This window comes from Cibotium barometz, chromosome 30, assembly GCF_041138505.1.
Source record: "Cibotium barometz isolate CiBa-2024 chromosome 30, ASM4113850v1, whole genome shotgun sequence".
Taxonomy (NCBI): Eukaryota; Viridiplantae; Streptophyta; class Polypodiopsida; order Cyatheales; family Cibotiaceae; genus Cibotium; species Cibotium barometz.
The window spans coordinates 6,298,394-6,311,932 of NC_141075.1; the positions used below are offsets into that span (position 1 = coordinate 6,298,394).

The following is a 13,539-nucleotide window of genomic DNA, read 5'->3' on the forward strand; positions in this document are numbered from 1 at the left end:
GGTGTACTAAAAGAGGGGGAGGTGATCCATCCCACAGCCATGTGACTCAAACCAACTGGTGATGTGTGCATGCCACCAACTGCTATTACCCTCCTGTGCTAGCTATCTAGAGGACTCCAAGGCCAATTGTGGGAGGCTATCTCTATGCAGTGAGTAGATGTGTTGTATGTATGTGACGGCTTGGAACGTGGCATATACGACGAGAGGGGCTGATCCGAACTCAGCCAATACTACTTGCCGTCAGACCTGATTGAGCTGCATCCAATACCTGTAAAATGGGTGTCTTCCCTCTCCTTTTCCGTCATACAACCTCCATGATCCTTGGCATTGCAATCAGCCCCCTTACTCCACCACAGCGAACAGCATAGGTGTTGAACTCTCAGCCATCCATTGTCAGCAGTGTTAACCATTGTTTTCCATCCACTCTTTTGTGCATCAAATGTGCGTGTTGCCTATGTCTGTTACTATAAACTCTAATAGGAGGTTCCATCCCAAACCCTACGTTTTTTGTGTACTTGTGAGTTTTTTTATGCAAATAAATCTGTCTTGAAACTTTTGGAAGTTATTGATGGCTTGAATGACAGACTATCAAAAACATGCTAAGGGCTAAGTTTTATAAATATTCAAGCTCCCTCCCTGTACACAAGAAGAACCACTGGTAAGGATGAGTTTTATTAACATCGAAGAAAGATAGCCGCACCTCTCCACCTTTCCGTCTTTTAGGCTGATGGGAATACTCAGGAACACTGTGAAATACATCCACCTCAAGAGGGCCTCGTCTCTTTGCACTCATGCTTCTTTCCATCTCCAAGGACCTTCTGTCTCTCACCAGAGCTCTTTTTCCTTGCAGTATCCCCTTATCTTTTCTTGCCCTCTGTTTGTCTCTTTCTGCACGTTCTCTGGCTGCCTGCTGTTGCCTCTCCATTTCTTGTCTCTGCCTTTCCTTTCTTGCCAATTCCTTGTGCCATTCCTCCTCCTCCTTTTTTAATAACCGTCTTTGTGCATCTGCCTGCTCCTCCATTTCTCTCTCCTTCTCGATCCTTAACCTCTCTCTTTCCTCCTCTTCTCTTTGCCTTCGCTTTTCCTCCTTTTCTCTTGCTTTTTCCTTTTCTTTTTCTTGTTTCATCCTTTTCTTCTCCCTTCTCCTTCTGATTTCTTTGATCCTCTCTTTCTCCAACCTCTCTTCCTCTGATTCTGTGTGAAAAGACCTCTGTTCTTTTTGTCTTCTAACAAGCACTTCTTTTGCAGCCTCAGCTTCTAGCTGATGCTCTCTCTGGTTCCTAGCATACTCTTGTCTTGCTATTTCCTGCTTTTCTAACTCCACAGGTGATACAGTGTGATTAACCGCATGTGATCCCGTAACCCATATTCCTTCACTTTGATCCTGAGAATTGTCATACTGGCTTTTAGGCCTTTTCTGGACCTTTATCTTCTTTACAAGATTTGCACCTCCCTCAGTCAGCTTTGACGCATCTCCTGTAAAAACTCCGGTGTGGCCCTCTTGCACCGGAGGAGTTGCGCTACTCTCCTTAACTTTGCTTGTGCTTGCCAATGCAACATCTACATTCCCAGAAAATGGAAGCTTTATTTTCAAGCAAGGAATCTTGGGTGGCACAGAACTGTCTGCAGGCAAAAAAGATTGCTCTTTCTCTTGCACTGAACCAGTTGCACTTTTCAAGGTGATCTTAATGCCTTGCCGAAGAGATAGCTCGCTAGCATCAATGTTTTCAAGTTTGTGAATGTTTGCCTTTCCTTCCTCTGAGTACATCGGGCACACCTTCTTATTGGTCCGCATGTGCCCCAACTGCAGAAAAATAAAACATCAACAGTTTAACATCAGCTAAATATCAAAAAAGAATGTAAACAATTTTTGTTCAAGTGTATTCTCACACTTGCCTTAGACGGGGTTTATACTGGACATTGTTGTTATATTTATGTGGGTCAAGAGGGAAGTGCTTGTGAGTAGGCACTTGTACATCAAGTGTGTGTGGGGATGTAAAGCATTTTTTTGAAAGCCTTGTACTGCAAATTTCTTGTGGCTTGGAGTCTCTGATATCTTTGTAGAGCTTTGCACATGAGAGAGAGAGAGAAGAAAGAAAGTTATACAATAGTGTCCATGTAATCTCATCATGGACACTCTTGTATCACCAAGAGTTTGTGGCTGTAAACCAGTTTTCTGAAACCCATTTACTCATCTCTCTTGTGGCTTCGAAGTTCTGACGCTTTTTAGAGAGCTTTGCTTTGAACGTCTACAGGAGTGTTGCTCTTGGGAGAGTGGGTCCACAAAAAGTGGGCCACGATCACTCTAAAGAAAAATAAAGGATGACGGAGGACCAAGACGAGGGAGCTGCGCTGCTGAAGTGACGACGTGCTGAGGTGACGTGAACCTGCGCTGCTGCCCCCGCTTGCCCTGTGTTGCCTTGCAAGCACATGATCTAGATCCTTCACAGGAGGATGCTGCATTACAGTTACAGGATGATTGCACCCTTGAGGATGATGTTGCACATTCGCATTGTCATGGTACCTCTCGAGTTCTGAGGACTTGCCCTGGCTTTTCCCAGAGTGGGAGAGATAGGTAAGGTTTACATCGTCAAATTTTCCCTCCCTCACCTATGCGAGACGTACTTCCGCCTCTAAAGGGGGTCCTTCGTCGACCACGAGATCTGGTCATTCCTACTCTGTGTCTTTATGAGGATTGTCTCTTGGAACATTGAGGGTCTTGGGGGTTTTTTTCCGCGCCGACGGAAACAAATTGTAAAAACCCAGCTTCATTGTGCAGTCACAGGTGGACCTATGGATATATTGCTCTTGCAAGAGCATAAATTGGATGCTAGTCAGTGTGGGAGATCAGGCAAGCTTCTCTTGGGACACACCTTTTGGACACCGGCTGTTGGTACCAAGGGTGGTGTTTGTATCTCTGTTTCAGCTTTGATCTTGCCTTGCATCATTGGACATGGTGTCATTTTGCCTGGGAGAGCGCAGTGGATCCTTCTTATGCAGGGTACTACACGCATTGGTATTCTCAGCCTCTATGCTCCTAACCATAGAGGTGAGAGGATTGCCTTTTGGAAATCTCTCACTACATTGATGCTTCTTGCCGACCATTGGATTATTGGTGGGGATTTTAACATGGTTGAGATGCCAACGGATAAAAGAGGTGGACATGAGGGCTTGGTGCATCCTCTTGAAAGAGCGTCTTGGGAGAGGTTTATACTCTCCATTCATGGTAGAGATTGTTGGCATGAGGATGACATTTTGAGGAGTCCATCCACTCTTATTTGTTCATGGTCTAACAGAAGAAGAGATGTAGGATGTATCTATGCACGGTTAGACACATTTTATGTGGATGATTGGGTGCTTGACAGAGGTGGACATACTTTGATTGCTACAGGCACCTCCAAATCGGATCATTGCCCAGTGGTTTTATGTATTAGAGATCCGAATTGCAATGGATCAGCACCCCATGTATGCATCCCTCATCATTTGTTTTCAGATGCAGAACTATCGCGTCGTATGCTTGATATTTGCAGATCTCATGACTTCTTACAGGCCTCTCAAAGCCTGGCCTCTGCTCTCTCTAATATTAGTGACTTTTATCACACATGTGCCCTGTCTAAGAGGCAAGAGGCCTTGGACTTAGAAAGGGCTATTAGACGTAGATTGGCTGCCTTGCAAAAAGAGCACGAGAAACATCCTCATGCTCAATGGGTTGCAGATTCTTTATGTATATTAGAGCAGAACTTCATCACTCTCTTGAGCAGCACGCGGAGTATCGTTTCCATGCCCAGGAATCCTTTTGGACACAGATGGGTGGCAGATGTAACAAACATTTCTTTGCTTCTCACCGCCCATCTCATGCCAGAGATAGTGTCAAGCAGTTGTAGGATTCACATGGCACTCTTCACTCAGATCCTCTCATGGTTAGAAAGATTGTTACCGATTTCTATTGGTAGCTTCTTAGTGCTGAGCCACATTCTGATCTGAGACACACGGCACAGAGGAAGGTTTAGAATGTATTGCCACATTTGATCACCGAGGAGATGTGTGCCGCTTTGGATGCCCCTTTTTCTATGCAGGAGTTCAGTCATGCTCTTCATGCCTTACCTCATGGTAAGTGTCCAGGGGAGGATGGCCTCTCCCCTGTTTTTTCACTACTTTTTGGGATGAGATTAGGACTGAGATAACATCGGCTTTTCAGGAGATGTGGGACACAGGTTCTATGCCTTCTTCTCTCACTGAGGGGCTTATTTACCTTATTCCTAAGAGCGGGGATAAGATATTGATTGGCCAGTGGAGACCTATCACCTTACTTGGGACTGCCTATAAGATTCTTGCTAAGGCAGTGAGCATCAGATTGCAGCCAATTTTGCAAGATGTTATTCATGATACCCAGAATGGATTCTTACACGGCAGGAGCATCTTTGATAACATTTTCTCGTTTTGGGAGGCCGTCGAATGGGCTAAAGCGAGCAATCAGCCCTTAGCCATTCTGCTCTTGGATTTTTAGAAGGCCTATTATAGAGTGGATTGGGACTTTCTTGAGGGTACTCTTAGTCATATGGGCTTCTCTCAACGCTGGATCAAGGGAGTTTCATGCATGTATCGTGATGCCCACAGTAGAGTTCTTGCTTGCGGTGATAGAGGAGAGCGATTTCAGATTTCTCGCTCAGTACGACAGGGCTTATAGTTGCAGAGGCCATGAGCATCTTTCTCAGCTCCACTACTGGTATTTCAGGATTGAGCTTGCCTCTTCGTAGCCATGAGGAGTTGGTTGACTCTGAGTTAGCTGATGACACAGCCCTGTTTTTGGAGGCTTCACATATATGCTTATGTTCCTTCCGGGTAGCACTAGGGGAGTTCTATTTGGCAGCAGGGGCACTCATTAATTGGCACAAATCTGTTGGTTTTTGGGTTAGTGATTCACCGAGAGTTGATTGGGGTGCAGAGCTTGGTTTTACTTGGATTAGTAGAGGATGTACTACTAGATATTTGAGATGCCAAGTTGGGATTGATATTTCTCCTGCACAGCAGTTTGCTCCAGTACTTATGAGTATCTGGAAGAAGCTCCTCCATTGGAGCTCCAGAAGATTAGATTTAGCCTCCAGAGCTTTGGTGGCTAATCAGGTTTTGTTGCCTCACCTTGATTTATTGCCTCTTGTTGGTGCTTCTCTCGTGCGTGCATTGGCCAATTGCGGAGATTGATCCGCAATTTTCTCTGGTCGGGCTTGGATAGCACCTCAGACACTCGTACCAGGGTAGCTTGGCTCACAGTTATTCAGCCCAAAAGAGAGGGGGGCTTGAATATTATCGATCCGGATGTTCAATGCAGGGCGTTGCTTTGCAAACTTGTGGTCAAAGGTTTCCTACCAGGCACTGAGTCTTGGAAGGATTTTTTGTTGTCTCAGATTTCCAGATGTACACCCAGGGTCGGGAGAGACTGGATGCCCAACACACGTTTTTTGTTCACAGAGGCTGATATTAGGGCACCATCTTCCCCTCTTATTGCAGCCATTCTCAGAGCATGGAGAAGCATGAGATATTTTTTGCGACAAAGGCTTCCTAGGTCTTTGGACGCGGCTGACCGACAACCTATTATGTGGAACGAGTTCATTAGGGATGAGGCTGGTCGGCCACTTGGTGCATCTCGTTATATACAATGGTCAAGTTGGGAGAGATGCGCATACACAGTTCTTGCTTGGAAGACCTTTAAGAGTCTTCTGGAGGATCGGAGAGTTGCATCCACTCAGCATCTTAGGCGCTCTCGCATTCGTATTGATCATATTGATGCAGCTATTCCACATGAGTGGTTTTCTGGGACCTTTCACGGAGACTATCATCCGAGTTGGCTGGGAGTTTTTTCGAGGATAGGCATACCTTTGCAAGTCATTGCTCTACTAGGCCAGGAGGATATAGATTTTCCCATGTATTCTATCATGCCTGGTGGGAGATTGAGGAGATGTAGTATGGTGGAGATCATACCAAACACTACGCTTAGTCCAGTGAGGATTGTTGGTGGGAGATTGAGGAGATGTAGTATGGAGGAGATCATACCAAATACTAGGCTTAGTCGAGTGAGGATTGTTGGTCGCTCGGAGAAGCACTGGTTCATTGACCCTTCTCCTCAGATAGTGACTCATGGCTCTTGGTATTTGTGGCTATATGGTGGCAGTTCTATCAGATATCTTCAGTGGGATCCAGGAGAGTGGGCATGGATTGATGCCTTCGATCCTTTGAAAAGCCTTCCTTTTTTCAGTTTCACTGTTCAGAATGCTAGGCTTCTCCTCACTCGATAGATGCATAGGATCCCTACTCTCAGGCCTCATTCGGAGAGCTATGATATTTCTCCAGTGATACAGTGCAAATATTAGCATAGACTTCGGCACTCATACAAAAGGAGCCAGATCTCTCATTTCTTTTGGTTATTCTTACATGGTGGTCTCCCCACCAATCAGTGGAGATAAGTTTTCGGTGTAGCACCTTCCTGCGCTAGATGTGCGGCAGATTCTGAGTCCGTAGAACATAGTCTATGGGGGTGCAGCATTGCAAAGCATATTTGGGGTCCTCTAGCCCAACTTATGGGCAAATTGAGTGGCCGAGCCATGCATGTGACTTGGGGGGCAGTTGCTTGGCTCTCCCAGTCCGGTCCGCAACTTTTTTATGACGGCAGTGATATAGATTCTGTTTTTTTCATTCGTAGAGGTATTGCCCAGCATGGTTTATTGCAGGATGTTCCTCGCTCTGATTATACACCCCCTAGACAGAGGATTGACACCAGTTGGGAGATGATTGCCAATATTACAGCATGGCAGATCTGGAGAGCTAGATACACGGAGGCTATTGAGAGTGTCCAGATTTTTGGGCAGTTGCTTAGCTCTCCCAGTCCGGTCCGCAACTTTTTTATGAGGGCAGTGGTACAGATTTTGTTTTTTTCATTCGTAGAGGTATTGCCCAGCATGGTTTATTGCAGGATGTTCCTCACTCTGATTATACACCCCCTAGACAGAGGATTGACACCAGTTGGGAGATGATTTCCAGTATTACAGCATGGCAGATCTGGAGAGCTAGATGCACGGAGGCTATTGAGGGTGTCCATATTTTTGGGCAATTGCTTGGCTCTCCCAGTCCGGTCCACAACTTTTTTATGAGGGTAGTGGTACAGATTCTGTTTTTTTCATTCGTAGAGGTATTGCCCAGCATGGTTTATTGCAGGATGTTCCTCACTCTGATTATACACCCCCTATACAGAGGATTGACACCAGTTGGGAGATGATTGCCAGTATTACAGCATGGCAGATCTGGAGAGCTAGATGCACGGAGGCTATTGAGGGTGTCCAGATTTTTGGCATTAGTACTATATGGGGTGATATCATCCACACTCTTATGGCTACTTGGGCTCGCATTCAAGGGCCCTCTCGTTCTGCGCACGCAAAGCGTGTGATATTTATGCGGGAATGGGACCATGGCATCTTCTTTTCCTCTAGTACCACAGGTCTTACATGGCATCATGATGCTCCTCAGGGGTTGAAATCACCTTACATATTGGGGTGATTCTATTCTCTTCCGGCTTATAGCTGTGATTGTTGTATGTTTTTCTCATACTTAGTAGAAGTCTCTTTCTGGAAAAAAAAAAGAAAAAAAGAATGTAAACCAATTCAAAGATGAACTGTAACAGCTCCCTTCCATGCTAGCCAAGGTTCTGTTCTATGCAATAGCCAACCTCACAAGGTATAACGAATGTAAGGCTTTAGAGTACCTGTAGTACTTCAGGTGAATCCTACAGCAAAGCCCCAGCAATGCAAGTTGACACTCACAAGTAGGTATATAATACATTTCCAAGCAACAGGAATGACTTGTTCAAGATCATACTGAGCTTTTACCTGCTTACAAGCACCACAAACTAGTTGCACACCATCTCTGCCACCTTCGCCTTTTGTTGCTTTTTTTGGCTGCAGATGGACCATTATTAGCGAATAAATTGAAAGCGACCAGAACCACAAGACCTCTAAAAAGTGTTGTTATCAATATACTTATGCAAAGAGTTTTTCCCTTGTGCCAGAAGGGACTTCTCTGATTGATATGTTTCCTGAGATGCCTTCAGCAAAGCCTTTTTTGTGCCAGGCATTCTCGGAACATGTGAGTTTTAGGAATATTGTAACTTTTTGAGGATATACAATGGTACCAGTACTACTTCCATACTTGTCATCTCTAAAATAAGTTGAGTGGGGACTCTATCGTATCAGACCTCTTTTGCCCCAGGTCCCAGCAGTTCTTGGAACACATGAGGTTTAGGAGCATCATAACTTTTTGAGGATATTCACTGGTACCAGTACTATTTCCACACTTGTCATTTCTAGAGTAAGTTGAGTGAGGGCTCTTTTCTAGCTAGTGTTTTGGGAAAAAAAAACAGACTTAGTTTTATGTCATTAGTGTGAAAGCCTCTATCTAAAGCCGCTGGCATCTTGCCTCCCCCAAGACATTGACAGTATATGATAAGAGTGTCAAGTTGCAGGGAGCACTTTGTGCAGTGAGCAAATCACAATGCTTTGTAAATACTGGTACAAGAATGCATACATGTGCAGTAAAGGAATGAACAAAACCTTCTTTCCATCTTTCACAAACCCTGTCTGTTTCACTTTTCTGGACAAAAAAGGCGCCTTCTTCTCCTTCGTCAAACTGCCATTCTGAGCAGCATTCTTTCTAGCCAAATACTGTGCAACCTATATCACACAAAAAATCTAGGATAAGTAGTTAAGGATAGACTATCCACCTTGCACCTTGCATTTTGGAAAAAAAGATCACCTCCTTGGGATCTGTGATAAGAATTTCTTTCGACGTATAAGTACCATCCGGTTTCTTTGTGCGGATGATGCGTTTAATGATTTTTTTCTTTCTGCTTCCATTCAACTTGGTTACATCTTGTGCATCCTTGTTTTGTTCTTTAACTGGGTCTTCAGGGTCCTTCTTTTCAATGTTCACAGTCTTCTTCTTCTTTTTCCCATCCTCCACTTCATCATCTGTCATAGGGTTTCTGCCATGTTTAAAACTCTGAGAAGTACATGATGAATTATTATCACTTGATACATCAGAGAAGAGCATGTGCACACCTTCCATCAGCATCCGCCGAAGTTCTGCTGCTTCAGCCTCCTCATCTTCTATCTCCTCCTCTCGCTGAGCCTCCAAGGCTCGCCGCCGAGCACCAGTCCCTCTGATTGCTTCCTTTTTGCTTTTTGCGCTGGCCACTTCCTCAGTTTCTCCTTCTGCTTCCAAGAGATTTTCAAGATCTCCGGCAAATGAATCCAAGTCCTCATTTGCTTCACCTTCACTTTCAGAGTTTTCTCCATCAATTGCAGAGAGACTCTGAACTTGGCGATCCCATATCTCTTGGCATTTCTCTCGAGTTTGTTGCTGCAGCTGGAGAAAGGACATCCGCTGGCCACGTGCAAACTTATTAAGTGCAGGAGCACCCAGCTTCACTCCCGAGGCAGCCTGTTCACTAGACAGCTTTCTCACCAGTGCAATACGGTGCCAGCGGGTCAATTTCTCAATTTGGCTCTCGGGAACATTAAACTTCAACAAAACCTGTAAAACAGCTTCAGCCTTAGTGAAAAGATTCAGTCCTAAACAGGAACCTTCATAGAATAACCAGCAGATAAATAGAAAAGTGTACTAACCTCACGAGCTGCATCCATACTGAGTCGACGCAGATCAGCATCGGTGCCAGTCACTGCCCCTCCACCACGTGCTGCAGCTGCCTTCTTTTCTACAAGGGCACTAGAGCCTGGTGGTTTTGGAGCAACTCTCAGATAACTGAACCCAAGACCTCTTCCTGATGGATCACCTGCTCCCGTAATCTCAAGCCTTTCAAGACTTCCACGCCCCTGAAAGAAAATCAGTTATGCATCCCCTTAACACTAATAAAATAACAATGCACAAATGTGAACACTTGAATGAGGTCATTACCTGCATAGTAGCAGCCACAAAGTTGCAGCTTAGATTCCAAGGTGTAATTTGCAGTTCTCTCTCTAAGTGTGATGCTGCAGCAAGCACAAGAGCTTCATCGGGTAGCTGATTCATCGCAACACTAAGTCCAGAGGGCTGCGTAAGTTTGCTGACACCCATTCTCTTGAGATGATGTAACCCAGCTTGCATGCTTTCATATGCACAAACCTAACAGTAGAAAGAGGAACATGTAGATATGTTAAGAACCTTTCACCTGACAAAGACGAGTAAAAGCCTTAAGAACCTTTTGTCTGACAAAGACAAGAAGTGAAAGCCAAACAAACAAGAGTATCACTGTGTAACCATTCACACGACATACCATGTTAGCCATAATTTATGCCCAAAAGAACTTACATTTTCAGGAGTCACCATCCTTCGCAGCTCCTCTTCTGATGGAATTCTGAAATTCTGCTTCATAATCCACATCATCTCGCCCCCCGAAGCTCTCTGCAAGCAATTGAAAAATTTCTCAGATTTTTGGCTTTTGAATTTATCCAAACTTGCCATTTTTGATGATCCACTTTCAGCTTTACCTGAGAGGATTGTCAACATCCCCTGACATAAAAACAGGCTCGAATCCAAACAAACTAGAAGGAAACAGCCTGATATCTTATTCCATCAAATGAAAAAAAGAAAACGATACAATTAAAGCCTTATCCATAATAGGCAAATCTATCATGTCCTTTCTTTATACCTGGTGTGGTTCACCTAAATATTAAAGTGTCATTGGAAATCCAGTAGATGGCCATAAACCCAATCAGCTCTAGCTTCATAATTCTTCACACCTGTCTTCTTCCTTTTCCATGTATTTATAGGGGTGTTCAACAACCCTTGCCAGTAAGGATAATGTCATAGGTTTCCCTGTACCCTCTCTCATCTCCTTAAACCAAGCACTTAATATAAACTATGGGGGCCCCAAGGCTGCAAGACTTAGTCACAAAAAAACTCCCTTGTGGGTGGGCTTCACAAACCTACCAATCAAGGTCATCTGCCTCACCATCTGAACTAGTCTTCACGAAAGCAGCAGTGGAAAGTGTGTGAATGGTATCCTCGTACATCCTGGTCTACAGCTATGTAAGTTGTGCAATCTTATGAGAATAGAGTACTATGCCTCTCGTAGTGCAAACCTTAAAACTGAACAGTCTCCTAACATATTCCAATCCCTTGTTATGTACCTGATGAGTTGGCCTAATCTGGGGGTTAGGGGATCTGGTTATATATTATTTGTGGTCTGATGACTAGATGGTCAGTACCTGAGCCATAAGCAATAACCCATTCCTGGCAGTCCATACTTGGATGCAGGCTGTCTATCAATGGCCCCTTAGGGCAGGTCTTGGTGGACTAATAACCCACTCCTACCAATCCATAGTTGGATGCAGACTGTCTATCAATGGCCCCTTAGGGCACGTCCTAGTAGTATGGGACGCCAAGGCTGAGTGGTGTGAGTTTGGATGGACGGGATGCTTGACCTCTATGCTCGGGGGTGATCCGATATTCTGGATCTATGGGTGGGTGGTGAGCTCAAGCCTGTTATTCCTAATTTGGATTAGCTACTCTTATGTCTTGTGTTTAGGTGATCTTTGGGAATATTTGGTCATGACAAAGCCCTGACAATTGGTATCAGAGCCACTCTAAAAGACGCAAGGCAAAGCATGGAGCAAGAATTTCGTAAGCACAATCCGCTTTCTTAGGGTTAGCGCGAGAAACAGGTATTCCTCTAAATGTTTGTTTATGGGTTGAAGCATACTCTAGATAGGTGGGAATGTTGATGTGATTGCGTGTATGAGATTAGAGCGGGTTTGTAGGATGAGGAGAAGAGAGGTGCATGCAAATGCTTTTTGATGTTAGATATGTGTGCGTTCCCTTGTGCAGCCAGAGCCAACAGTGCCCACAGCACTACGTCTGGACATGAGTGTTTGAACCTTGTAGGTTGTATACAAATGTGCCTGTGCAGGTTGCAGCCTAGGAACACCATACAGCAGACCCTACAGTAGGTCGTACTGCTGCTGGCCATACAGGCTACAGGTCGTACAAGTGTGCAGGGGGCTGTTGGTACACAGTAGAGCATGCTGAACAAACATGTGGCGGATCTGTCCATACAACAGAGGTGAGGCAGGCCGGTACAGGGCAGGTACATGGGTGTGCATGGATGTAGAGAAGAAGTGTCTCTCTAAACAAACATGTCGCGGATCTGTCCATACAACAGAGGTGAGGCAGGCCGGTACAGGGCAGCTACATGGGTGTGCATGGATGTAAAGAAGAAGTGTCTCTCTAAACATAGTTGGACGCCTAGGAAAAACATTTTAGGCTTTTCAGTCCTCCTCCATAAATATAGACCCAGGCCTCCTCTTCTTCACTTGCACATGTGAACCTTGTGAAGACGCAAACCTGATCACTGATTTGAGGAGCACGGGAGAACAAACAAGTCCTCTTCTCTCTCATCTTGTAGCGCATAGCCTTCTCTTTCCAGCTTTGCAATGCAAGGAAACCCTAAATTGCTTTCTCTTCTCTTCTTCTTCTCTTTCACAATGATGGATCTCTCTTTTGAGGATGATATGCACGTTATAGGCCATCAAAATATCCCAAGTAAATGTATAAGGAGGGTCATAGCCGCTCGCTGAAGCTCCCGTTTCCACCCTGCTCTGCGCACCCTCGCTCCCCCCCCCTCCTCGCGCCCTTTTTTCCTTCCGCCCCTCGCTTGCTCCCCTCTGCTCGCCGCTGCGCCCCCCCTCTCCTTCCTCGCTGCTGCGCCGCCCCCCCCTCCTTCCTCGCCGCTGCGCCCCCCCCCACTTCGCCGTTTCGCCCCCCTCCCCTCTTCGCCATTTCGCCTTACCCCCCCGCTGCCGCCTGTTCGCCTTCCCCCACCGCTGCTGCCTGTTCCCCCCCCGCTGCCTGTTCGCCATCCCCCCCGTTGCCGCCTGTTCGTCATCCCCCCCCCCCCCCCCCCCCCCCCCCCCGCTGCCGCCTGTTCGCCCCCCGCCTCTTCGCCTCCTCTCGCCCGTCTCCATTCAGCAGCGCCCCGCCCCCCTCCTTCTCGCGTTGTCGCCGCCCCCCCCCCTCTGGGCCTCTTTTCGCCGCCCCCCCCCTCCCTCCTCTGTCGTGCTGCTTTTCACCCCTTGGGGGTTTTGGTTTTTTTTTCCCTCTTCGTCATCCGTCATTCCGCCTCTTGGTGTGCAACCCGCTTCTTGCAGGTTTTCCGCTTTCGCCTCGCCTTCGCTTGAGCTTCAGACTCTGATGGAGACTCCTCCCGCCTCGCCTCAGAGGGACTCTTCCGCAGCCCCCTCGCCCGCCCCCGAGGTCATCCCCATCAGGCTTTCTCTTTCGCCGGAAGAGGAAGCGAGCCTCACCGCAGAGGTGGAACGCCTTCAGGCTCACTCCACCATCTGCCGTATAGTCGGCACTCGCCCCAGCAGAGGGGAGATCAGGGATCTACTTCAGGCTCGCCTTCTTGCAGATGTGGGCAAGATCCTTGATGTACAGCTCTTGGGCCGGGGACATTATCAGATCGAGTTCGAGGCCGCCCAGAGCGTTGCCACGGTC

General features: G+C 46.3%; 1 protein-coding gene across 5 annotated transcripts in view; it reads right to left on the reverse strand.

The window, feature by feature from the left end:
• The window catches only part of LOC147621097 (transcription initiation factor TFIID subunit 1-like), a 249,499-nt gene that overhangs the window by 65,323 nt on the left and 170,637 nt on the right, over nt 1-13,539 (reverse strand). For 3 of the 5 annotated variants that reach the window (XM_086823820.1, XM_086823824.1, XM_086823823.1), the window contains exons 12-19: nt 10,354-10,446; nt 9,961-10,167; nt 9,672-9,878; nt 9,105-9,579; nt 8,800-9,014; nt 8,598-8,717; nt 7,878-7,946; nt 701-1,804 (exon numbers count right to left, since the gene is read on the reverse strand). In XM_086823820.1, coding sequence (XP_086679946.1) covers nt 701-1,804; nt 7,878-7,946; nt 8,598-8,717; nt 8,800-9,014; nt 9,105-9,579; nt 9,672-9,878; nt 9,961-10,167; nt 10,354-10,446 — 2,490 coding nt within the window. The remainder of the gene's footprint in view (nt 1-700; nt 1,805-7,877; nt 7,947-8,597; nt 8,718-8,799; nt 9,015-9,104; nt 9,580-9,671; nt 9,879-9,960; nt 10,168-10,353; nt 10,447-13,539) is intronic. The other 2 variants (XM_086823821.1, XM_086823825.1) reach the window with 2 other exon arrangements.